The sequence below is a fragment of the Leuresthes tenuis genome, unplaced genomic scaffold (genome assembly GCF_036924035.1).
Source record: "Leuresthes tenuis unplaced genomic scaffold, fLeuTen1.0.hap1 SCAF_5, whole genome shotgun sequence".
Lineage (NCBI taxonomy): Eukaryota > Metazoa > Chordata > Actinopteri > Atheriniformes > Atherinopsidae > Leuresthes > Leuresthes tenuis.
In genome coordinates, this window is record NW_027325359.1 from 16,049,019 (window position 1) to 16,075,257 (window position 26,239).

The window sequence follows — 26,239 nt, forward strand, 5'->3', positions numbered from 1 at the left end:
ATGACCCTCTGAATGGATGATGGCGTCTGCTGAAGCCAAATAAGCGGAAGAGGGGCTTTCCTTTGCCTTTAGAATGTCGCCCTCTGGTGGCAGTGGACTGAAACGGCATGTTCTGATAAAAGCAACCGAGTAGGCGCTTGAAAGCGTTTTTAGTTTCGGTTTAGACTCTGAATCTGGACTTTGAACTGCTAAAAAGACTAATATGTTTCCAGCTTTAGTGAGGCCAGCATAAATAATTGAAAGGCTCATTATCACCCAGTCCTGACAGTGTGTGTGTGTGTGTTTGACGGCTGGGATCAAATCAAGCCCACTCTTAGAGACACAAGCACACATGAAGTATATATAAAAACATATATTTATTGTTCTGTTACATTTGGTTAACTTGATCGACAATAAATGGCGGCAGGTCAGCAGACAAACTGTACACACCTTTAAAGGAAAGCCTTGTTTTGGGTTCAGTGGCAAAAAAAAAAAGAAAGAAGAAGAAACATTTTCCGTTGTTTGTAGGTTGATGAGAGTTGGGTTTCAATGCTATGTCCAAAAGCCATCCTTCAGCCAAAGTGGTTCTTCTCCTAAACAGGTCAATTTACACGAGGGGTAAAAACACTGTACATTGTTCAGAGTGTGACTGCGTTAACCTTCTCTGATTGATCCTTTGTGAGGGACAGTGATAACTACTCATCTTTTTTTCTTCCCCCAGAACATGCGAGGTGGAAGAAAGTCAAGTAAAGCTTTAAATGGATAAACGATTATTAGATTCTAAAAGACAGAAATAGAGGTGCTCTGTACTCGACAAAATAGTGTGTGGATTAAAATAGATAAAAGGTTATGTTTATAATATATAAAGGCTTAAATCTCTGGACACAAGGTCAGCCACCAGTGCTGTCCCACACACACATTCCTCAATACACTTAAAGTCAGCAACACACTCGCTTCTGCTGCTGCTCATTTTCACTCTGTGGACCATCAAGTTTCTGCTGTACATCTGGAGAAAAACAAACACGGGACGCTGATCCCAAAAGGACGAGCGCGAGCTGATCTGCTGCGGAAAGACAAACTGAACCAGAGCAAAGGAACACGCGAGAGAGCAGAGTTGAAGATGTCGCCTGGAGCTGGCAAACGAGAGGCTCTGTGCAGTACAGCAGAGTAAGTCTGCAGACTGACAACCAGGAAGCGCAGGTGCAGGATCTGGCCTGTGATTGGCCGGATAACAACAAGAGGACGGGGAAACAAGGCAGGAGGAAGGGAAGCGAGTCTCAGTGGTTGAGTCGTCCCTCGCTCTTCCAAGATTTCTTGTACAAAGTGGTTGGATTGGAAGATGAGTGCGTTTCTCGAGAGAACGAGACGAGGTTTGAATGTCTGTTTCAGTCCGAAGAGAAACGGCTCGCGAGACGAGTCCGACCCAGAGCCTCAAATTCACAGGAACGTTTCCCCCCCGACTTCAGCCTCGCCGTGACCTCCGGGCTCCACGGAGACGCCACCGCTCAGACCGAATGTGCAAATGTGAGCCGTAACATGGAGCCGTTCGAAAACGACGACAAAAACAAGCGCGACAGACGAAGAAGAACCTTTTAATCCGGTTTCAGTCCCTGAAACGTCCCATCCTCCGGAGGAAGTTCCGTCCACTTTAACTTCTGAAGTCGCAGGATCGATATCAAATGAATCAGTTTATGTGCCACAAATCTAATGGAAGAGAGAATCAGTGAAAGGCTGCGTGGAAAGGAACTGATGCCGGGACCTCCAGACGAACTAAAACAAAGACGTTAATTGCACATACTCGGACGAGAGTCCAGACCGGCAGCCAGCTCAGACACTCACGATGCCACTCAACCAGACTATCTGAGTGATTTGCAGAGTCTCAACTATCAGAAATCCACCTGCTCTCACTCATGTGCAGCTGTGTTGTGCAATGAAATGTAACATTTCTGCTAAAAACCTGTCAAAGCATCTTTAAATGGACAGAGTGTGGCTGTTCTTTGGCTTCACTGGTGACACGCGGTCCCACCTTAGCGTCTCAGTCCAGGCTCAAAGCGCAGCGACGCGGTTCGATTAGCTTTTCATCTCTCGAAAACCTTTGAAAAACACCGGTTTTCCTTATTCCCTTCATTTCAAATGCTCTCCTATCATTTCTCCTTGCAGTCCAGAATAAATCGGCGCTTAAAAACATCATGTAAAAATAAAACCTCTGCCAATTTCTGATGCCGTCTCAAGTTTCTATTCCAAAATTCTGACTGCGGCTTGCGTTTCCGTGCTCAGAGAAACTTTTCTATAGACTATTAATGCGCATCGATATAAAAACTCTGGTTTATTCCATTTCATACTCTCGAGAAAAACCTGCAGGCAGCTGCCATGCAGACTGTATCCAGATCACATCCCTCACAGCTTGCAGTTCTGGTTTAAAATACATATTGAATCCAGTCCTGGTGAAGTTAAAAGCACACGACATGTGAGGATGTGGAGTTCTCCGATGAAAGCCAACAATCTCTGTGTTTAAGTTAGTTCCGGACTTGATTTGGGAACACGGCTGCACTCTGCGTGTCACAGCGGTGACCGTGACGTGAAGCGTTCCCGTTTGATGAATTAGCGTCTCTCTGGGAGAACTGATGGAAAAAAAAAACCAGCTGTGAGGTGAGCACCGGATGCTGCAACAAGGCTAACTATTAGATTACATCACACCCCGGCATCAGCTGAGGGACCACAAAGGAGAAGTTGGATCTGTTGCCATGGTAACAGTTGGGCAGAGGAACTCAGAGTGGCTGCGACTGAGCCAAGTGCAGTGTGTGTGTTAGGTGTGTTTGGGTTTGGCTGGGCGCCGCCTGCGTGGGCTGGTTCTGGTTGTGAGACGGAGGGTGCTGCTGCGCCTGCTGGAGGATGTGCACCACCCGGCTCAGAGTCTCTGTGGTGGCAAACGCCAGGTACTGGCAGCACAGCCAGTCCTCCAGGCTCACGCTGCAGGCCGTGTCCAGCGAGCGTTCGGCGAACTTGATCATCATCAGCGTCCGCTTCAGGTCCAGCCAGTTCTGCAGCGTGGCTTCGCGCTGGTTTGCGGTGGCGCCGGACATGGGGCCGGTGCTGCTGCAGCCCAGCGCCTGGAACAAGTCCTCCCGGGGGCCCCAGAGAAGGCACTGCAGGCAGGCTCGGGCCTCAGACATCCGGATCCTCTCAGAGGGGTTGACGGTGAGCAGTAGCCTGGCCAGCTGCTGGAGGCCCTGTGAGTAGAGCGATCTGACGGGCAGCGGCGGCAGGTCGGCCCACGTGTACTCGCGCTCCTTCAGTTCCGGCGTCTCCTCGAACGGGTTGGGTCGGTGCAGCATCTCATAGATGAGAATCCCCGTCTGGAACTCGTCACATTTGCGGTACTGCGTGGCTGTGATGATTTCAGGCGCCAGCCTCGACTGGTCGCGCAGCGCTCCGGGGTCGGTGGCGATGAGGTTGCTCTTCTGCTTCGCCTGTGAGAAGTTGCTGATGATGAGGCGGGCGGGGCAGGTGGCGTTGGCGGCGGCGCTGGCGGCGGTCGCACCGGAGCTGCCGCCGCCGCTGCTGCTGTTGTTGTTGGGCTCAAGTATGTCCAGATTCCAGGGGTTGCCAGGTTGGCACTGGACCAGCAGCAGGTTCTCCAGCCTCAGGTCGCAGTGGGTCACATGATAGGGTTTCATGTGCTCCAGGCCGGAGCACAGCTGCAGCAACAGCAGGCAGACCTGACGCTCGTACAGCTCGGGGTTATGAGCATGTCTGGTCAGGCCTTCTCTTACAAAGTCAGCCACTGTCTGGAAGGGCACCTCCCGCGTTATAACAACCACTCGGCTCCTCAAGCGGCCTGTGGTGTTCATGTTACCTGCTGCTGGGGCTTCATCTAATTCAACATGTGGAGCAGACGCTTTGGTGTCCATCTTAACTTCCTTCTCCGTCTCCGTTGGTCCTTCTTCCTTTTCACCCTCTTTTGTCTCCTCCTCTTCCTCTACCCAGGGCAGCAGGCGGGTGGGGACATCAGCCAGGAAGTGCCCGCAGTCCTGCTGGATGTTGAAGTGCAGCGGCAGGCTTTGCCTCACCGCGAGGCTGTGGAAGAACTGCTGCTGGGTCTCTTTCACGTGGCTCCGACAGATCTGGGGAAGCAAGACAAACAACATATTGGTTGACATTCAGGTGTGAGTGACGGGGCTGTTTTATTGAAAAGAAAAGGGATCTATAAAAGATGATCTTCTCTGAAAGTTTTGTACCAATCAAACGCTCCAAAAGCAGGTCTGAACAGTTCAGACTGCGCTGATCCACAGTCAGACGGGTCGTGTAAAAAGGAAGGGAACTCAAGACCATTGTTATTCCCGCCAGGAGCCTCTGTTCCCCTAAAAGAAACACTGCTGCCCATCTGCAGTTGGTCCATGATCACATGAACGGGCCGGACTTAGATGAAGGACTGCTTGTTATCTGTCATTATCAGACATTTCTTTTTTTTTCTGCACTGGAAGAGGCTCGGGGCTACACCTGCAAACTGAATGCTTTCATTTTCACCCTTTTAAATACCACGTTGCTGTTATTGCAGCGCTCCGGGTTCACAGGCAGTTTAAATTCACCGATCTGTCTCTTTTTGATGTTACGCTGATGTTTCAGAGGTGCTGTGAAGTTCTGAAGCTCACCGAAGTCCTCGGAGAGAAGAGAAATCACACGCAGAGGGTAGATTATGAATTATTAGCGCCGGATTAAAAATATCACAGCATGTAAAATCTCATTTGCAGAGGGGCCGACTGCACTTTGGGGCTTGAGGAGGGTGTGTTTAAGCCACCTTCAGATGGGGACTTTGGGGAAAATCTTGTGTTTTGCTGCTCCCGGTCGCCTTATTTCATAAAGCATCAAAACAAAACAGGACTTCTTTGAAGTCTCGCACAGCCCAGATTGTTTCATATTCTGTGAATAATGCAACCTCCAACCGTATCTACTTTGCACTGAGCTTCAGAACTCTTCCAGCAAGCTCTGCCCCCGCCGCCCACGTCTCTGCAGTCCTACAAAAATCACACGCACAATAAGGATCAGACGGCTGACAAAACCACGACGAGCGGAAGGAGACAGAAAGAAAAACAAAGAAAAAAAAAAACAGGTTTTATTGCTCAAGGTCCTCCCCTCGGGGTTCAAAGTTGAAGTGCCGCCATTTCAGCATAAACACCTTCCCTCCAGCTCTGCGGAGGCAGCGAGACGAGAATCCACAAAACAAACAAAACACGAGGATTTAAAAGAGAAAATGCATCTATTCCAAGAGCAACAACAGCCAGACAACAGAGTTATTTAAAATCCCCCAAAGCTGGGAGAATTCAGAGCTCACTCTTTAAAAAAAAACGAAAAAGAAGCCCACGGACACTGATTAATTCCTACTGATAACAGACTGAAAACGAAGCCGCTCCGCCCCGATCATAAAGCGTAAACTGGAGCTTTTGGGAAGGAGTCGGGGGCTGTGATCGGAAAGTAGGACAAACCTGTTTAGGTTGGTGTTTCAGGCTTGAACAAAGCTTTCGGGGACTTTAATATAACACGTATTATCCATCTAATCATGACCCAGTCTAAAACTTTAAGAATTCTCTTGACTGGTACATAACTGTGCAGAACTATCTGATCTAAAACCAGACAAAGACATCTCACCTTGATTGCGTAGTTGACCAGTGGGTCCTTGGCATAGGAGGCGGTGTAGTAAACGGCGTCCCCCGCCTCGCAGCACGGTTTGCCAGTGGTCAACCTGAAGTGGGACCAGCTGTCGGTGCCAAATCTCAAGTGATCCTTCTGGCCAGCCATGAAACGATCCTCGCACTTTGATGACAACTTGCGCAGCGTATCTGTGTGGAGCCCTCGGATCCTCCCTACCACTTCGTCCCAGCTGTCCAACCCCCTGTACAGGGCAGCTCTCTGTGGTTTGGAGCCTCCTCCTGCAGCGGCGCCCCGACCTGCTGTGCGACCCCTTCCGGCCAGAGACTCTGTGCTGGGGAAGACTCTCCTCTCCCTGCCAGAGGCCTGCCCACTGGGTGCAGCAGGCGCAGGCTGGGGAACCAGGCGGCTCTTGTTACCAGCTGCGTTAGCAGATGGCCTCTCCAAAGAGTCACCGCTCTGCTGAGCTTGATGAGGCTCAGAGCTGTGGGAGGAGCTCTGGCTGGCTGTCTCCCAGGTGGAGTCCAGGTCGTACAGAGGGTTGGCCACACTCAGGTTGGTTCCTCCTGGTTTAGCCTCAGCCCGGGGTCTCAGGGCTCCCTGGGTGGACTCTTTGACTCCCAGGGCGGGTTCAGTGCTGGAGCGAGGAACGGCCTTCTTGGGGAGCGGTGGGGGCGTGGCTTTGGGTGCCGGCTGCTCGGTGAAGCCGTCGAGGTCGATGGAGGCTAAGGTGTCGTTGGATGCTTTGATACTCCGTGGCTGTTTCAGTGGGATCATATTGGCTCGTGATTGACCTAAGAAGAAAAGAAACACGTTTTACATGAATTTGATTCAAACAAACACGCTGAGCTATGCCAAGGTTTTGGCAAATGGCTCGAAGTTAAAAGCAACTAAAGAAATACGAAAAAAATGCTGTTTCTTTGTACCAGGCTGCTCGTAACAAAGTGTCTAAAGAACTTAAAAAGGGTTTCTTTGCATAGTTGTCCCTCATTTGGTGACACAACACTAGTTCATCAGTTAGGTGCCATTTTTATGCTTGCGGGGAAATAAAAGAGGGAAAAAGCAGCCAATGTCTAAAGAAAAACTAAGAGGCTCTCAGAAAGCCTGAAGAACTATGGCTGAAAACTTCTGAGCAGCACCGTAAAACAGGAAAATAAGATTTTTTTTATTGATTTTTGGTACCAGCCATGGAAAAACGGTCAGGATCGAGCTGAACTTCAGGAACCAGTTTCAGACGTACAAAACAGCACGTCATCCTACAGGATAATGTGTTTCAAGTCAGCTGCATCAAAATAACTTCTCTGAAGCTACTGACAGCACTAACATCCTGCTTATATGACAGAAGAACTAAACATAAAAGTCTGAACACGATTACTTTGTTTACCCCAAACAAGTGAGAGAGAAAAACTCCAACTTATAGCCCATAAAGACCCAATGAAACACACACAAATGAATTCAACTTCCTGCCTTTCTTCCAGCAGATCAGCCTCTGGAGTTTATTTAGGATTTTCCATCTTTGGATTATTTGAGCATTTTTATTCTAAAGACACATTCAGAGGAACTGTGAAAGTCAAAAGTTCCTCAGTTTGTAAAGACTGAGAGTAAGAATGAGACTAAAAGTGATATATTTGAATGAAGCTTTCATAAAACAAAAGTCATCCTGAATTCAAAGCACACACAATCAACATCTGAATCTCCTCCTAAGCTACTTGCTCCCAGGATCCACCGGCTTGTTGCCCCACGTGGCAACGGCGGGCTGACGACTGCTTGTGTGCCGCGGCACGTGAGGGAACCGGTGGCCCTGAAGAGAACTGGAGCCAGAGAGCAGAACAGCTGGGAACAAGCTGTCCCTCTGACCATCCGGCTGCCCGACTCAATCTGTGCTTCTGCTCTGCAGCCAAGCTTCCAGAGGCAGCGCCGAGAGCAAATTCAGCAGAGGCCTGACACGACCTTGTTTTTCTGAGATGGCTGGTTGGTGGAAATCGACGGGTTAAGGGGTTGATTGGACTCAGTCTACATTCTGAAGTTGAGGGCCGCAGAGGCAGATGAGTCAGAGACAAGTGTGCGACAGCACGAAAAGAGCAAAGAGGTCGCCCTGTTTGCACGATGGGAACGAAAGAGCCCGAGAGATGACCCGTCTGTGCTGACTCAGCTCTCCAGGGAATACCCCCTTTTCTTGAAAGATAACAGATAATAAGAAGAGGATTTCTTCCATAGCCTCCCTCCCCTCCCTGTAGAATTCCTTCTCCCATCCCCGGAGTAAAGGCGTCCACTGAGGAACTTATTATTTCTACTTGCTACAGGGAGCAAATTCTAGTTAAACTGGATGAGTAACTCCCCAAGTCACGCTGCCGTCGTCTTAAGAATGCAGCTGAAGCCTTAAGATGGAGCCGTCAGGACAGAGTAAATGAGTCTTGGTAATCCTCCCTGGAACGAATACATTTAATGTGTTCCTCCACCAATCTTAAATAATCCAGGCAAGCGGGAGTCTCCTTCGTCCTTCGGCTCTTTTATTGCAGTAACGTGGCCGGGACTCAACTGAATTACGTAAGACCAGCACAGTTACACTAATTCATCTAAACAAACCAAAAAAAAAAAAAGGTCACTGAACAAAAAAAGCTGTAAATATCTTCGAACCCGGGAATCGATATATGCCGACTGGTCGGTTTGACGATCAACAGTTTTTAGTGTTTCAGGTGCTTTAATGTTACTGTGAAGGGATCAGAGCGGATTTAGAAACTGGAAACCTGCCTTCTAATCTGAGCCTGGAGATTCAACCGAACGTGTGACAGAAGCAACCTCCCAAAACAAAGCAAAAAAAGCAAAGCAAAGTAACTGGAAGTGATGAGCGCGACTTTCTTTGATGTGCATCTCTCTCTGTTGGAGAGAAGCCAGCAGAGATTGAGCCCGTCTCGTCAAAATCGGTTGAGTTTGAGGGATGTGTTCGAAATCGTTCATTTATTATTGCAGCGAATCCATATTTAGCCCCCAGTGCTACTGATCTCAAAACTCATCAGTGTTCAGATACATTTACTGCCAAGTCATCCCCTCACAGCCTGCAGACAGCACAGCTACAATTTCAAATGGAAAATATATATATATATAGCTCTTAAACTTGATTTGCCAACATTTCTTTAAGAAGGGGATGAAGAACTTGTTGCGGCAGCAGAGCGATGACTGCTGAGCCGCCGTAAAGCCACATAACTAACTCTGACACCGCAACGAGAGGAAGCGATGGAGGAGGCGGGGAGAATGAAGAGGACCAGAGGGTGAGAGCGAAGCGAGAGCAGAGGAGTGGGCGGCTGCTGGTGGTGGAAGCAACGCGGGGCGGACTAAAGGAAAGAGGCGAGAGGCTGAGCAGGAGGCGCATGAAAGGCCGAGATGAGAAGGCGATGACAGAAATGAGATAACAGAAAAAAAAAAAAACTAGAAAAACAAGCCTACCTCAATTCCACTAATGACTCAAAAGTTTTCGCAGCTTAACGCGATGCAGCAGCTGAGTGGGGGAGGCGGAGGGAAAGGCTCCTCTCTGCTCACATCTCTGAGTCTGCGAGGAGCCGCTGGTGCCAGCAGGCAGGCTCAAACGCTCCCAACACAGGAGCTTTTTCTCAGCGAGTGAGGCGGCGAGCGCTCTGCCTCCTCCCGTCTGACGCTCTGATTAAAACACAAGTGCGTGAGAGAGAGAGAGAGAGAGAGAGAGAGAGAGACACTTCTGCTCGGGGAACGGGAAGAATATGCAAGAAAAGGGCGAGCAAAGAATCTCGAGAGGGGAAAAAAAAAAAAAAAGTGTTTTTTTGGGTTTCTCGAGGTTTGACGAGGAGAAAAAGATGAGACGGATGTCAAAGAAAACGCGCTGCCAAAAAATGACGCACTGCACTGTGCAATGTCTGTCAGGAGGCAAACGCTTGCTTCGGCACGCTCTCCTGTCGGGCTCCTCATTACCCGCACGCAGCAGAGTAAAATTAGACTGTCGGCGCCTCGCCGCACACCATCCAGGGAGCTTTTAACACATTTACAACGCGTCTACCCACAGAAATACAGCACACGCAGTGCCAAAACGCGACCGAAACGGCCCGATTAGTGCCACGGGGACGCCGAAAAGCAAACAAACACGTTGTCCCCGATGAATCATTCAACAGGAAGCAACTCACAGACCCACGCGTCCACATGTGAAACACAAAGTGGAGACCCTTCAACAATCCATCAGCTCCACAAAGCCACACTCTCCACCCGATCGCTTCATGTTTCTATTTCTTTCGCCACTTGATCGGAGCGAGACGCTTTCCCAACTCGCTTTGATGATTTAAGTGGCCCGGTGCAGCCTGACGGCTGCGCTTACCTTCCCCTCCTCCCACCAGCTGAAGCCTGCTTCTGCGCTCAAACCTGCGACACCGAGCGGCTGACAAAGTGTACGGATGAAACGGTAACTGTCAGGGAGAAAGGAAGCAGTCCTCAAACAGAGCTCCATCGTTGCTGTCTGTATTTTCCATTAATCAACGCCCGGCACTTTGTTGTCGTGCCTTTCACTTATTGACCATTTCTATAGGCCAGACAGACTGTTCAAAAACTTCTTCTCTGGTTAGACTCTGATGAGGCCGTGTCACAGCAGACAATGAGGATGATTCAGAGAACAAAGGGAGCGTATAATTGCTACTGGATCATATTGGGAGTCGGCAGTAACAGCCAACCTGAAGTCAGTCATGCAGTGAATGGGCTGATCGATGCACTGATAGTTTCATCAAACCAGGTACAGTTATGGTACCAGACAATCAAATTAATTTGATGTTATGTCAGATAACCCGTGTCCTCGGTTAATCTGCGTTTGTATCGCTCACACCGCCAGGACAGCTCCGCCCCCCCCTCCACATGGAGCAAACTCCATGAGGCCACTTTTTGGATAAACTGTAGTTGATTATTATGTCATTTCTAGATGTCTGGCCAGACTTCTACATGTCTCCATCCATCGTGTGCACAGCTTTGGGCACCGAAACTGAAAGTTTCTGGAAAGATTTTTACTCCAACAGTAAAATCCAGCTTAAAAATGTAAAGATATTACTTTTAGTCCACATCCTTCAGCCCTAACTGTGGTGAAGTCGAATATATCCAGATAATCCTGCAACTTATGTATCTTGAATACAAAACACAAACACAACAAACAGGCTTAAGATGAAAAGAGGAATAATTCGAATGAGTCGTCCACTCAAATCAGTTGGATGGACCAGAGTTTTGATCCCAACGGGGTCACAACCAGAATCCCAAACAGGAATGTTTGCATCAGGGCAAAGATATCCGACCTTTAGCTGACAAACAATATTTCAAGTTACTCCCGGGTGCAGACTGAGGGAGGCGAGGTGTGTTGAGACTGTGAGCGCCAGTCGTTTCAGCGGGGAATAAATTAGGACTTCACACGTAAAGAAGCGTGTTGATGTTGGAGAAAAGTCAAATCAGCCACTTCGGGGGGGGGGGGGAGAGAGAGAAGTGTACACACTGAACAGTGAAGGCTTGTGGTAAAATTCACCCACTGGTTTGTTCTGTTTTTCTGCTTTCAGCACCACTAAATGAAATCCTGCTGAAACAAAAACCTTTTCGAGGTTACAAAAACAATCCCCAAATTCCATTTTAACATTTTAATTTCTCTTTACTTCTTTAACTGTGACACCAAAGTCAGTACGAGGGTGTTCAGTACCATCCTTCCAACTCCACATCAGCAGTCTTCAGCACCAACGCAAAGCATCTCTCTCACACACACAAACGCACACACATCTTTGTTCTTACCCAGGTTGCTGTAGGTGGCACTGCACTGGCTGGAGGCGGGAGAGTGGGAGTGATGAGAGAGGTTCCCGTCCTCCTCGGGTTCTCCCAGGCTGGCGCTGCCCTCGCTGGCGGAGGCTGGAGTGACAGTCTGGCTGGCGTGGCCCTCCTCTCCCTCCCCAAACACCAGCCCCAGATTGACTTTGGCAGGCAGGGACGTGGCAGTCGGCGCCTCCCGATCCCTGGCATCGCTGACCGGCACCTGGCTGCACACGACACAGAAAGGCGTGGCTTTTTCAATTAGGAGCGCGTGGAAAACTTGGCTCGGTTAAAACACTTATTTTCCCTCCATTTCTGCTTATTACTTTAGTTTCAGACGAGGTTTATTTGTGCAAAACAAGCAGGATGATAACAGTGAGTGTGACTCAGACAATAGTGCCGCTGAAAGATAAACAAACTGCTTTTGATAAAGATTTCAATCTATCATCTGTCACTTGGAGCACAAAAGATGAGTCTACCGAAGATTACGGGATCTGAAAAAAAACAAAAAACACATTCACTGTTTCAGCACACGTCCTCTATCTGAGCAGATGATGGAGTGGAGACTGAGCGGCTGTCAGATTTTTTTGGGGGGGGGGGGGGGGGCTTTTGATGTCTTGAGGTGGAAAGAAGAGGCACAGCGGGTCACAGAAGAGTGTGATGACACTCCCCCCCGTGACGGGGAGTGACTATGACTTGAAGCTTTAATAAAGAGGTGGGATATTCTATCATTATAGTTCTAATCATAGGTTATTAAACTTTTTTATTTCTGCTTAACAAAAGAATAATGTGATTAGCAACACACTGCATGACCTCTTTGTGGTTTTGGTTGCATTTAACCCATGTTGTAATCCTGCTTTTAAGCATGTGAGCACATGATGCCTCCAATAAAAACAGGAGGCAAAGTCTCTCTGATGAGCTGACAGGCCGATTTGGGTCATATCTCGCATGTTTCTCAGGTGTTCTCACGGTGAGAGCTGAGATTGCAAGAAATAACTCAAAAATGAGCTCATTCGTGGCAGAGAAGCACCTTGTGCGGGATCTTTCTGTCTGTGCTCGCAAAGGGAAGTGACGGTTAACGGTTCCTCCACAGCGGTTGTGTGCTTTCAACATCAAATGTTTGATCTCCTGCTGTTAATTCCTCTCATGTCAAGTCAACTGAAGCACAACTGAAAAACAAGAAGGAAGTAAAAGACGGTCTGTCTTTTACTTCCCTGGTTTGCACCAATCATACCTCAGGATATCTGTGGACCCCAGAGTAATAAAAAATAAAAAAAACTGTCCCGGTCACAGTTCAGCCCCTGTGTTTCCATGTAATCTGCCTGAGATGTGACAGCTCTGGGCCACCCAGACTGGGCCCTGCCAACGTAACCGTGTATTATTCTTGGAATGTCCGAAATGCCTCAATCTTTCATGTTTAATGTCAGAAAAACATGTCATAAAAGTAAAAGGTCACGAAACGTTCATAGCCACAGGTCACGTCATGGGTGGGACAGACTGGTAATGAGGTTTGTCCCGATGTGTCATTTCCTGCGACTGTAACGGTAATTACACAGCTCCCTAATGTGACTAATGGTTTCTGAAAACAGGCAAAAAGTCCACAGAGGACTGGCTTAAGAGGCTGACCACTGAGGGTTTTGTCCAGTTTAATGCACCGCAGGACACTTTGCTCCAAACCTCGAAGCTCTAACTGCTGTCGCCGACATGTTATTTAAAGCCAGTCAGCGGCGGCGTAAACATCAAGCATTCACACCTTCCTGCATTCACTCATGACAGATTATATATAACTGTAAGTAAATGTGTTGTTGGGTTTAGCCTAAAAGCAGACGTTGGAAAAAATGTCAAAACATTTGAATAATTTGCTAAAACGAGCGTCAAAAACAGAAGAACAAACAAAACGGTGCGGCGACTGTCCGTAGACGACTTTAAAAGCAAACCTTTTCTGTACTCCAATTCAGATTCTATTCTTTTCTATCCTCCAGCTTCCGTTTGCTGTAACAAACGCAGCCGCCACAACAAGGTGATGAAACGAGCAAGGAGCTCTGGAGGAGGACACCTCAGCTCACGTGTCAGTCTCTGTCCTCAGGCGCTGCGTTTGAGGAAAACATCCGAGCAGACGCGTTTATGGTGCCTCTGTTGGGCGTCTGCGTCTCTTTTAAAGACAGCGGAACCGCGCGCTGCAGCACTTCCGATGAAAATAAAGATCACAATGTTGTGAACCAACGAGAACTCGGAGAGGGACGGAGGCTCCAAGACTGAAAACCGAGAGGCGAGTCGAGGAATTAAAGAAGAAAACACCACATAGTGTGTTGATCTGGTAGGTGTCAGCTCGATTTCCTCCTCCCTGTTCTTTACGTGACACAAGGAAATAAATGACACTGCTGCCACACGGCCAACTGATCAATAACCTCCCCATTAAACTGCCTGAAAGGAAAAGAAAATCTCAAAGCATACAAAGCACCCAGAGCAAATACACGCCTCGAGAGGCCCTTGATACAATAAATACCTTTATGGCTGCAACACGTTTCCATGTCAGGACCTGACTTGTTCAGACAGCACAGGCGCCCTCTGTGCATTTCACTTTATTCTCACATCTGCGCTGCAAATGCCCAAAGATAGAAAGCAGACCAACTCAAAACGTCCCTCCACCCTGCTAAGTCAACATTACTTCACCTGACCTGGGTGGTCACAGGTTACAGAGGTGTGGAAAAGACTTCAGCTCTTACCCACTGTACTGGCTCACACAGCTTCCCATCTGGCAACCCTGAAGGCAAGACAAAGACGAATTCACATCCCAGGTCACGTAAGGCAGGTTGGACCGGCAGGTGGGATTCCTACAGTGTCGTTCCTACGTTATGTTCCCTCTTCGACGTCTCTCTCTCTCTCTCTTTGAATGTTTTCACCTGTCTGAGGTAATGTGCGCTTTTGCCAGCCCAGACGAGCACGCCCACTCGTCACCAATAAAACCGAGTTAACCCTTTATTTGCCAAACAAAACCAAAAGCTTTTCAGCGTGTAAAACCTCAATATGCACAACTAAAACACCTGGGGCCATATATTTGATCTTCTTCCCAGCACATCACCAAAGGAATACATTAGCTACCAAGGACAAAGCTTTTGGGTACAGACAAATGGCATCTGGTATCTGAGAAATCAGCCATCAGTAAAAAAAAAAGCTTGTAGGTTTCTGGCATCAAACGTTTGGGCAACATGTTCCCTTCACTACGCACAGCACATCCTAGCTTAGCATTAACCAGATATCCGGTATTAATAGCTAACCGAGGGCAAACTCGACTCTTTTAACGGTTGTTGTAAAGTGAGAGTGAAGGAAAGGCACGATGATGACAGTTTAAGCTGGAAAAGTTGGAAAAGAGACAGAATGAGGCCGAAGTTATGACAGCACAGAGGAGTAAAATATTTAAGAGTTCACAGTGCGTCGGGCTCAAAGGATGCAGAAAGAGTGAATTAAGAGCACACAATTAAATTAAACAGAAAGGCATGGTGGGAAACAGAGTTTGTCAGGGGAGGGGAGGGGGAGGTGTAAATCAGAAAACCATATAAAAGACGACAGAAGAAACACCGCAGCTGTGCAAGAAGAAGGTATGAAGCATCCGGATGCTGCGAGACAGCCAGCTGCTAAAAGCTGTCAGAGATCACAATGTGGCACTATGGCGTATAGCATCAAACAATAAAAACAGGAAGGTACTCGTTACTCAAACCCTAAAATAGCAAGAAAACATGAAAATACTGCGACATGTTGAGGAAGGGTTACTGATAAAAATAGTTCCTTACAGCTGAAGTGTTACATAACAAAGTTAGAGCTTCATATACTAAATAAAAGTAAAGTGCGTCTGTATCTAACATCATTAGTCATGCAACATAAATGTCCCCTCCGGACGTGCTGAGGTTAATGGCAGGGCAAAGACAAATCATGAAAGTACAAGACTATAACTTTTAGAGAGACTATGTGTACTGAGTGAAGCTTATTCAAAATTTGGCTCCAAAGTGTTTAAAAGAGCGAGTTCAAAGGCGGCAGGTCAGGAAGCATAAATAACAGGAGAGACCACAGAGAGCAGTCAGGTGGGCAAACTGCCAAGCAGACGTGCCAAAATCTGTTCATGAGGAAGGTATCTGTCAGAGGAGAATCAAATCTGCCACGTTAGAGCAGCAGCTGACAGTTGAATAGCTTTATTTTCATCTGAAACCCGAATGTCCACTCCTGGAGATTCACATCAATGGTAATGCTGAGTAACATGTGAAATCATTCATTAGATCATCCAGGGATAACAGAAGAACTGAGCAGACAGATCGCTAGAGGTTCCCTCTACTGTTATTACCTTTACAGAGGGGGAGAAGTTGTTCACCTGAGTGATTAAGTTTGAAATCGGCGTTCAGGATTTATTCTGTTCAGCGTTGTTGGAGGTTTCCAGTCTGAGGCCACTCTTACTTCTTCTAAATGAGCTTTAACCGCTAAATTTAATGTGGAAACTTGGCTACTTTTTAAACGCTAACCAGACGTTACAAATAGCAATACCCACTGTAACCAGGTCACTGTAACTGGTTCTGAGATGATCAAATATATAACTGCCAAATCCTCTTCAATATAGAGTTAGTTTCCTGCATAACGTTTAGAAGACAAATAAATGCTGGTGTTGTGATCTAAAGCTACATTTTTGTTTAGAGTAACACATTGAAGCAAACTCTGCTGTGATGTCATCTGTTAATGAAAAAAAAAAGAAACCTGGACATACCTGATGACTTCTCCTTCGGCGGTTTCTGAGGATGGCGTTTGACCTGAGCTCGAAGCTGCAGATTCCTTGCCCTCATTGGCTGATACGATATCAGTCTCTCTGCACTCCTCTATTCGCAGTTCTCCCTCTCCGTTGCCAGGACTACCGCTTGTGTCTGGTTTGAATGTGAAGATAATTGTGGGCTTCTGGGTGGGATCCTCTGGTTTGGCCTCAGCAAACCAGTGTTGGTGCTGGGCAGGTGGAGGTGGAAGCACATGAATGACTGTCCCATCAAGCCCGACCAGCTTGCCCTTCTCCTTGTCCTTCTCAGCCTTCTCTCTCTGCTCATCCTCGTCTTTCCGCCGACGGAAAAAGCTCTTGAAGGAGATCCAGCGTTTAGGTTTGGAACTTTCATTTGGAACACGTCTCCCCTCTCCGCCGGGGCTTGCTTCGCCTTCACTGGGTCGTACGGGAGAACTGGACGCCGAGCTCTTCGTCCAGTTCCCAAAATGTCTCTGGAGGATGTTAGAAGCATGGTAAGGGGAGGATGTGGATCTTGGAGGGGGGAAGGGGGCACTGGGCTCTGATCTGGGACTGGAGAGTGGGATAGCAGCAGAGGCACTCTGGGATTTTGACAAAATCTTTGACGGGTTGTCCTTCTTTGGCTTGGAAAGACAGCCTTCATGGGTGGAAAAGAGAGACTTAGGTCGACTAAGTGTCTCCTTCATGGCATCAGGTGGGAGGGCGTACAGCTCCTCAGAACTGAAAGTCTTTGACTGTGCTGAAGGTGACTCTGGAGGAGACTGAGGAGGCTGGATGGAGGCTACAATCTGTGATAGCACAGCACTGGCCTCCTCTCTATGGCTTACCGCCGTCCCAGACGACAAAGTTAAGCGTGCGTCATCATCTTTAACACAAGCGACATCTCCACCCGTCTTATAAGAATGTGTAACAGCATTAGCAGCAGGGCTGCTTTTAGTTAGGTTCGCAGTGATGGCAAGGCTGGCGGGAGCATTTGTTGATAAAGTAGGAGAGAGGGCCCCAGCTGTGGAGGTCCATACAGTGCTTGATACAGTGCTCGAATCTGTAGTGGTTCTAGGTTGCAAATTTGCTGCTTTCGATCCCGCTTCAAGTGGAAGTTTCGTCTCCTCGAACGAGGCTCGTGCCGATGTGCCTCTACCAGAATGAGTTTTCTCAGTTGATGAGGACTGGACGCTCTCAGAGGACCCAATCTCTTCATAGGTGTGGCTGGCTATCCTACTGCCAACCCCTTTTGCCTGTGGCAGTTCTCCATGGAGTCCCAAGAAGCTCTTATACACAGCTAAGTTGTCATATGCACTTGGATTTATGACAATAGGTACCTTGACAGCATTCTTTGAGCTGCGGGCATAGGCAGGCTCATCTCGAATAATAATGGGAAACGGAGGCATGCCTGCATTATTAAAACTGTTGAACTTGATCTCTGATAAATTCGGGGATTTCACAGGTACAGTTCGGGAGGAGGACAGCCCGGCAATGGGAGAAGTGGGAGCTGACTTGTGACTGCAGAACTGGGTAGTGATGGAGGGGCCAGGATTACCTCCAGCCCCTAGGTCCACTTTCGCTATCTTTTGCCGAGGACTGGTGCTTGAAGTCCACACTTCCTGGTAGCGTATGCTGCCTGCTTTCTTTCGGGGGGACAGAACAGCAGAAGGAGGCGACGTTGGCATCAGAGGAGAAGATGGAAAAACGGGGGACATTGGCGAGAGGGGCTGGACTACAGGAGTGCTACTGAATGATGCAGGGCTGGAGGGCTTTGACGGGTTTTTGGGTTGTAGGGAAGAATCAGGAAAGTGTTCATCTTTATTAGCCATGGATGCAGACACATCAACTACAGTGTAAGGCTTACATATGAGTGATTTCTCCAAATTTACTACGCGGTATGGTTTCGCTTGCTCTTCCGTGGGACTAAAACTTATAGTGACTGGTTGACCAGGGAGTGCTTTGGGCATTGGCATTCCTTCTCTGCCATCCTGGTCTTCTAATCTAATTGCCAGGACGGCCTTGTGTGTTTCAGCCACCTTGAGTGGACTGAGTGCTCTGCTAACAGACTCCTTGTTTGGGGGTGAAGTATACAGGGCGGGTGGCTTACAAGATTTGGGTGAATGTAAACCATTTCTAAGGGCGCAGTGGGAACTGCCCCCACTGCTGGAAGTTGTTCGAGAATCTTCTGGTAGTGATGATGATGATTCTGGAGAAGTAGTAGTCTCTGAATTTGACAGGAAAGCACTGCCTTGCATGTCACGAGTACCATAGGGAAGAAGGCTTCCATTGGAACCCATTGAGGGGTATCCATTCAAGATCTCATCATAGCTATCATCATAGTCCACGGCACATATCCTCTGTAGTGAGCGGTTGCGAAGTGGCACGGTGTTCCATTTTTTCCCGGCAGCGAAGGGCACAGGAGACAATGTGGCAGCGCGGAAATTTGCGAACCGCGGTTGGCCTCGCATACGGATCTCCATGGCGAGTAGCTCCTCGTCACTTTCATCCCAGCTCTCATGCTCATCATCATCTTTCTCAGTCTCTTCATCCTCATCATCATCCTCCTCCTCATCGTCGTCGTCATAATCATCATCATCATCATCATCATCAGCCTCACCTTCACAGGAAAACTCTGGGTAGCAGAAGCGGCCACCTTCTGTGCTGATGATCTCAGTACTATCACTAAGGGATACCCGTTTTTGGGCAGTGCCACCTCCACCGCTGTTGCTGCTTCCCATGGCCAGACAGCTGGAGGCTGGCAGGCCTCTTTCTAAGGACCTTTGATATGAACTACTGATTCGTCCCCAAAATAAGTCCTTGGACCCAGACGGGGGTGTGAGGCTAGAGCCAGGGCCCAGACCAGCAATCTCCTTAAGGACATCTGTCAATCCACTGTTGTTGTTATTTCCACTAGGCGTCCTTGGGCTGAGCTGCCCATAACCCTCAATCTCCTCGCTGCCGTCCTCTCCTTCGTTGTTGTTGCTGGGCCCACCGGGTCTCTTACGGTTAAGTCCATTGCGATTGCACACCGTGAAGACTGATGTTTTGCCTTGCTCTACTACATTCGGTGGTTGCTGTGGGTTGCCATCTGAATCCAATCCAGCAGAAGAGCAAGGCAGCATCATAGTGGGCTTAACAGCAATGGTGGGTTTCTTTGCCACTGGTGGACGGAAGTGTCCTGAGCGTGCAGATCCACTGCCAGCCCTCTGGGAGTGCGTAGTAAGGTTAGGGTTAGCTCTAGCCCCGGTAGGAAGGGGATTTTGTTGCTGATTTGATGCAGGCCTCTGCTCAGACGGAGGTTTCACTCCACCACTCTGAGCCAGACAGTGCAGACTTTTAGGTTTAAAGCAGTTCTTGCACTCGCCTGGTTTCCACACATGCTCTGTAAAGGTGCTGCAGGCTGACATGGCTGCTGGTCCGGAAAGGCAGCCTATTAGGTCAGTGGACAGGAAACCCCTCCATTAAGCTACAGTGTACAGGATGTGACTGTAGAGTAACAATGATCTGCACTATTCAACCATCAAATGTGGGGGACACCGGCTCTGAAAAAGACAACAAGAGAGAGGACATTTTAGACATCATCTATTTTAGAATTCATTGTTAGGTAAAACATTAATTTGATTGATTTGCCACAAATAATTCATCTGGACACAAGGCACACAGTTGAATCTTAGCTAACAATAAAGTGATACCAATGCAACACAAAAAAACATTGACCTAAACTAAGAAAATTAGATCACACAATACAGTGGCACTGAAAAAAAAGGAGTTACACTGATTTAGAAAGAAAAAGGGAGGAAAAGAATCTGTGGGTAAGTAGAATGATGGCAGTGCTGAAATGTCTCCCCTAGGTGGCAAACTTCCCCAACACAAACCCAATTCATCCTAATGGGCAGTGATCTGTCTCCCTAACCCACCAATGGACCTGTAAATCAAGAAAAAGGAGAGAGAAGGAGGATTAAGAGAGTTTATTTCCGAATAGCTGCCCTTTGTCGATGTTGGCAGTTGTTTCAGTTAGGCTTAGGTGAGATAAAAGGCACTGATCCTGAGACTGAGAAAAAACCTCAAAGTCAAAAATCTTTCAAACACAAGCAGCTAAATGGAAATCACAACCAAGTGGAGTTCATGTGCGCTGACAGCTGATGGTGTTTGGGTAATATTGTTAAAGTTTGAAGGTAGAACAGAGATAAAGTTGGATTATACTACATCAAACCACACTGATCATCTAGTATCCAAATGCATCTTATAGATTTTTTATTTTATTTTACTTTTTATTTCACATACAGTCGATGTCTCTCAGCACTTCATCCGATGACACGGGTCACTACAATTTTAAAACAATTTTGGAAAATGATCTTTAAAACATAAAATTAAGAGAGGGTTAGTTTTGAAAGTCTGCGATTGGTCAGGTACTGACTGCGCAGAACTTAGATTTTCTTTAAGTTTAATTTGTTCAGTACTACTTCCCTCCATTAAAGAGGGAGACTGCAAACATTGGCTAATATTTCTATACACTTTACACCGGATTGAAATGTAAACAACCGTAAACCTGAAAGTAGGCATTTAAACCTGGTAGTCATTCTTAAATTCAATTAATGAAATAATCTCTCGACGAGAAGCTGCCAAAAAAAAAAAGGGAAAAAAACTAGAGACCAGTCTGTATACAAAAGAACTGGGTTTTAAAAGTTCACACAATTGAATCTGTAGGATAAAAGCTGACATTTAAAAAACGTGGGCCCGAGTATGTTCTCAGGTTATCGGCGCCAGACACATCCTGTTTTCTCTGCTAACCAGGTCACACTTCTATACTTTTACAATTACACACCGGCAGAGCTCCTGCGTTAAACCCTTTCAGGTTATCACACACACCAGACCCCAGTTATTTGCTAGATATAGTCAAAGAAAGAAAAGACGGGATTAAACGTCTTTGTGGAGCACGTGTTAAATTAGTTTAAGCCCCATTTCAATGCAAACCGTGAATCTAATGGAGGCGGAAAGACAAAGGGAAACCCATTAACATTCAAATTTGCTTCATCCCAATTGACCTGTCCACTTTCACACAACCAATTATAAGAAGCTCTCAAATGCACCGTTTACATCAAAACCCGTGGATAATAAGCGGTGTGATGCTGAAATAGTCAATTAAAACGGAACTGTTACCCCTCTTTAAGATTGCACAGGAGTTTGCATGATAAATCATCGGTTTTCACTTCATTTCTACAACTAGCTCACTCCGCAGAGCTTCTTCAAGGACTTAAGACACAGGATTAAGTACAAAACAAAAAGTATAGAAAAACCTTGGGTCGAAGAATGGAACAGTAATACAAAAACAGACAAAGAAACTCAGTCGCTTAACAAAGTTTAGTTACAGAGGTTTAGTTTCTTTTAAAAACTGCCTGAAAGTACATAATGATTAACAAATAAGTTTACTACCTAAAGATCTGAAAAAGAGAGAGAGACTGGCTTCAAGGCACATCCTGTTTGATGCAGTCCAAAGTTCAGCTTTAAACTGGGTATCGATCTTCCATGAAATTAGTATAAAACCAATAAATGATGCCAATATGGATGCTTGATCTGAAACCACCAATATTATCGTTTTTATCTTGATTTAGAATAAGGAAAAACTGGAAGAGCTTTATCAACTGTACCAACCAAAAGACAAAACAATCCCTGTCGTTAAGGAAAATATCCCGACCATTTTCTCATCATAATGTGAAATTTAATTTCCTCCATGGAGCTTAGTCTTTGTTTTGAGGCAGTTCCATCAGGTTCCTAAAACTTGATTAAGGGATGTTTGAAGCTTAGCGATATTCCATCTATTTGCTGGGCTCCGATAGCTCATTCTGCAATGTTTGACATATAAATCCCACTTATTATTAGGGACGTCTCTATCAAGATCTTCGATCCGAATCATTTAAAATTCAGTCTCAATCCCATGCAAGCATTTTCCGACGGCACCCAGTTGCAAACGACACACTTTGCAACTTTTTTACAACTAAGCTCTCATTTCTACTTTCAATCACTTTCAAACAAATCGATGGGGACAAAACAGTGCAAACAGAATACAGGAAAAGCTTTATTAGCTTAGTGCAACAATTCAAAAATAAAAACTGGGACACCAAGAACCGAAGAATCAAAAACACAACCTTGGAATAAGCATTTAGCAAATGCTAATTTGTGCTATGACGACAGTGAATGCAGCATGTCTGTCTTCCACTGCCTCACGGGACCCTCTCCTGGTGATTCAGCAGCAGGTAGAAGGTAAATACACATGTTGTGTATACCATCAGTAAATCACAGAGAAATAGCTTTGTTAATGCGTAATTTCACATTGAGCGCTGCTGTTGTGGCTGATGTAAAACAACGGAGATCGAGAGTTTAAGTGCACTCGATGACCCTGATCACAGACACCTGAGATCCGATGGAGACATCCCCACATATCATGGAATACTTGGTCTGAGTACGCTTTACAGCAAGTTCTAAAGAGATACTGCAGTCAAAATAACCAAATAACAACTAAAGACATTTGAAAATGGCTCCATGAAACACTTTAAATACAAGTGGAAGATGTTGTCTGACCCACAAGCTTTGTTTTAAAATTCAATCCAAAAGCCTGTGGCTTTCCTGAAAACATCAAAGCATTACCTCACGCAACCAAATCTGTGACGATTTGGCGCTTTTTACGAGTGAAGCGGCCGTCAGCTTTATCAGATCGAGGTGGGGTTGTGAGTCACAGCGGCTCTGATATTGACAGAGATGTGTGAATCAGTCTTGGACTCCTGTATGTCAGATCCTGTACTGACGGATGTTACCGCCCCACCCACCACCAGACACAATACAGCAGGAACTCCCCAATGAAACTTTGCTGACCGAATGGCAAAGGGTGGGAGAAAGATTTATCCTGTTCCAACAGCACGGGCCGCATCCTCACAGGAAACGCCGACTATAATTCACAGGATAAAATTTGAAATCTGCCAGTGCGGTGACATGTACGTAGGGGGGGGGGGGGGCTGTACGTTTGGCTTTCAAAACAGCCAAACGTACAGCCCATGAAAAAAAAACAAAGACAGAGAGAGAGATAGAGAGAGAGCTGTATGTCTAAGCTGTTAATTTACAATCATAGGATCCAACTGTTATTGCACAATGCTGCACTTTGTAGCTTTACAATATTCATGTGACCACCAGCACAACCCGCAGTTGGTTGCTGTGACAACTGCTTTTTTTTTTTTTCTTCCTAAAATAAACTCTTTTTCTTTTCTTTATTTTTCTAATTTTAACTTTGCCACCCCTCGTCTTGTCGTAGCCGCTGTGACAAGTCAAACGCATGCCGGTAACCTAATCTGGGGCGACAATTACGAGTCAGGTACTTGGGTCTGATGAGCGATTGTTAGGCTCATTTTATCTGCATGATAACTCCCTCTGGAACAATGTCATCCAGTATTCTGAGCTCACACAGCCCACAGTGTGGGCCAGATTATCAAAATATAATGAATCCAGCAGGAAACAAGCAGCCCCCCCCCTCCTCTTTTTTTTTTTTGTTTTTTTCCATCCAATTGTCTTTTTTTGTCCAAGATGAAAACATAATTTCCATCTGGGCTTATCTTTTATTCAAGATAAGTGTTCCTACTTGTGGCCATCAGCCAAATAATAGAGCTGCTATTTTTGTGTTATTATGTAACAGAAGTTATGCAAGGCAACAGAGACGTGATGAATTACAAAACATCAAATTGATTTCAACAGAAGACCCATCTGAACATTAAAGATCCTCAGTATTACAGTGTGGGGGGGGGGGGGGTTCTGCTCAGTCTGTGTTCGGGATGTTATATATCGATGGATTTTGTTTTATTGATCAAGTCGCCGTGTGTCCACGCCGTGATGCTATAAGACAGATGTGGAGCAGCACTAAAATCGACTACTGGAAAGCATCTTTCATTGAATTCCTGTCTGTTCCACTTCTTCTGCCATTCTACTGTAAACACCTTTGATACACCTTAGTCAGCGTCCTCTTGTCTTGCTTTGGTTCATCACTTACCTACATTCTGCGCTCAGTTACTGATGTTGTAAAGTCAAATGAGCAAGTGTAACGAGCTGGACGACTTTGACCAGAGTCATATTGTGATGGTCGGGGCAACTGGGTTTTATTGGATGCTCCGAGTATGAAGCGGTTGGTACATAGCGACGGAAAAGTAGGCCACGACCAATTAACTGGTGACAGAGCGATGGGAGTCCACGGTTTAATGTTGAGTAAGAACTGGAAGGCTGGGCTGTGTGGCCTGATCCCACAGAAGTGCTTCTATGACACACATGGCTGAAAACTTTATGATTCAGGCTTCAGTGGTCACGTTGCAGACTGCCTTCATAAGGCCTGCAAGTTAAGGTGCCCCACATTTTCCCTTAAATTATGTGGACAGCTGGATATGTTGCACCACAAGCGACTACATACTGAAAGATGGCAGCAGAAGCGGCACGACCCTTCTTGGCAGTTGTATTCCCTAATTAACTTCCATGGCAGCTGGATTACAATCCCGGGAGTCATCCATCTTTTGAGAACACAAATGTTCAGAGCGATCTTTAGTCCATTCTGGCAGCTACAGGTGGATTTTAGGAGTGATGGCAGTAAACAGCGGCGGATCTCACTGGTTGGAGGTTGATCCTTGCACTGATAGACGGACGCTTTATTTGATCAACTTTTAAGTTGCCCCCTCTCCAAAGGTTCCTTCTTATTTCCGAATAGATTCTACAGGGGATTTTCCAGATGGTTATGTGTGAAAAAACACTCTTTGGTGTCATGTTAAGACCCTGATTGTGATGCCCTTCTACCCAACCCCATCCCTTATAGAAATAGTTAGGAAGCACATAAATTGTGACCTTCCAATCCCCAAGGCTCAGTCCGATAGTATCCAAGGGATGTGATCGATCTCACATTTATACTACAACAACGGGAATCTATTGTACCACGTTTGCATTCAATTTAAGTCCATGTGTCTGTGTGCTTGATCTGAAGTGTGTTAAATAACGCTCAGATCATACAGTTTGTGTCCCTCTGCTAATTACCTTCTGTGGGAGAGTAGCTGGAAAAGATGAGGTCAGGTGAGAGATGCCTCACTGCAGATCATGCACTGATTATCAGTGTTGTTCTGTTCTCCCCTCCTCTCCTTTCTGCCTCTTCCTCCTCCATTTTCTCTCTTTCAAAGCTTTTCTTTGTCTTTTCCCCCCCTCTGCTTCAAAAGGTTCCTGCTCTGCTCTTTCTCCATCTTCCTGTCCCTACACACCTCGTGTTGATTCAGCTTTTTCTGCACACTTTCTCTCACTTTCAGCCTTCTCCACTGAGACACACAACTGAAATGGAATCTAAAATAAAGAAAAGAGTCGGGTTTAAAGTATGCAGCAACAGATTTGGGCATCTGCACTGAAAGTGTAAAAGCTTCGTCGCAGTAACATCCACTCTGCCGTACTGAACTGGGTTTCACAGGCCTTTATGACACGAATGCAGGTAAAAAGAAAGAAAAAAAAAAAGACATGAACATGAACAAGTCGATATATATAATAATCAGAACTGTGAAACAAAACCGCTGAGGATTATAGCCCAGCCTTTTGTCATAAACCAAGTCTATAAATGAGCCATTTTCGGTCTTAAAAACATGATTCGAGTCAAGATATTTCCAGCTCTGAAGCTATATTTAACAAGATTTATTATATTGTTTTTATGTTAGATCAACTTTTGGTTGTGGTTGTGTGTGTGTGTGTGTGTGTGTGTGTGTGTGTGTGTGTATATATCTGGTTTATCTAAATAACTGTTGCAGGTTTATCCATTTGTTTGGCTAAAGTGACCATGGATTGAACAATGTGCGTTTGTGTCCAATGAGAAACACGGTGATTTCTCCTCCATTTCTGAATAATCTAAAGCTGTTTTTCTTAACCTATAAACCAGTTTATTTTTCCTTTTTCTTCTTCTTTTAATATCAGTCCCACAGCAGAAAACCGTTGCTCCCATTTCCGCTTCCATTCATTCTGATTCGTGGGTATTCCGCTGCCGTTACGCACGGCACAGAGAGAGAAACTAAATCACAC

General features: G+C 46.3%; 1 protein-coding gene across 2 annotated transcripts in view; it reads right to left on the bottom strand.

The window, feature by feature from the left end:
• Window positions 1-337: 337 nt before the first annotated feature.
• peak1 (pseudopodium-enriched atypical kinase 1) overlaps window positions 338-26,239 on the bottom strand; it is a 74,876-nt gene continuing 48,974 nt past the window's right edge. For both annotated transcript variants that reach the window (XM_072386275.1, XM_072386274.1), the window contains 4 exons: window positions 16,166-19,710; window positions 11,401-11,642; window positions 5,626-6,419; window positions 338-4,103 (listed from right to left, as the gene is read on the bottom strand). In XM_072386275.1, coding sequence (XP_072242376.1) covers window positions 2,748-4,103; window positions 5,626-6,419; window positions 11,401-11,642; window positions 16,166-19,575 — 5,802 coding nt within the window. In that variant the 5' untranslated portion in view covers window positions 19,576-19,710 and the 3' untranslated portion in view covers window positions 338-2,747. The remainder of the gene's footprint in view (window positions 4,104-5,625; window positions 6,420-11,400; window positions 11,643-16,165; window positions 19,711-26,239) is intronic.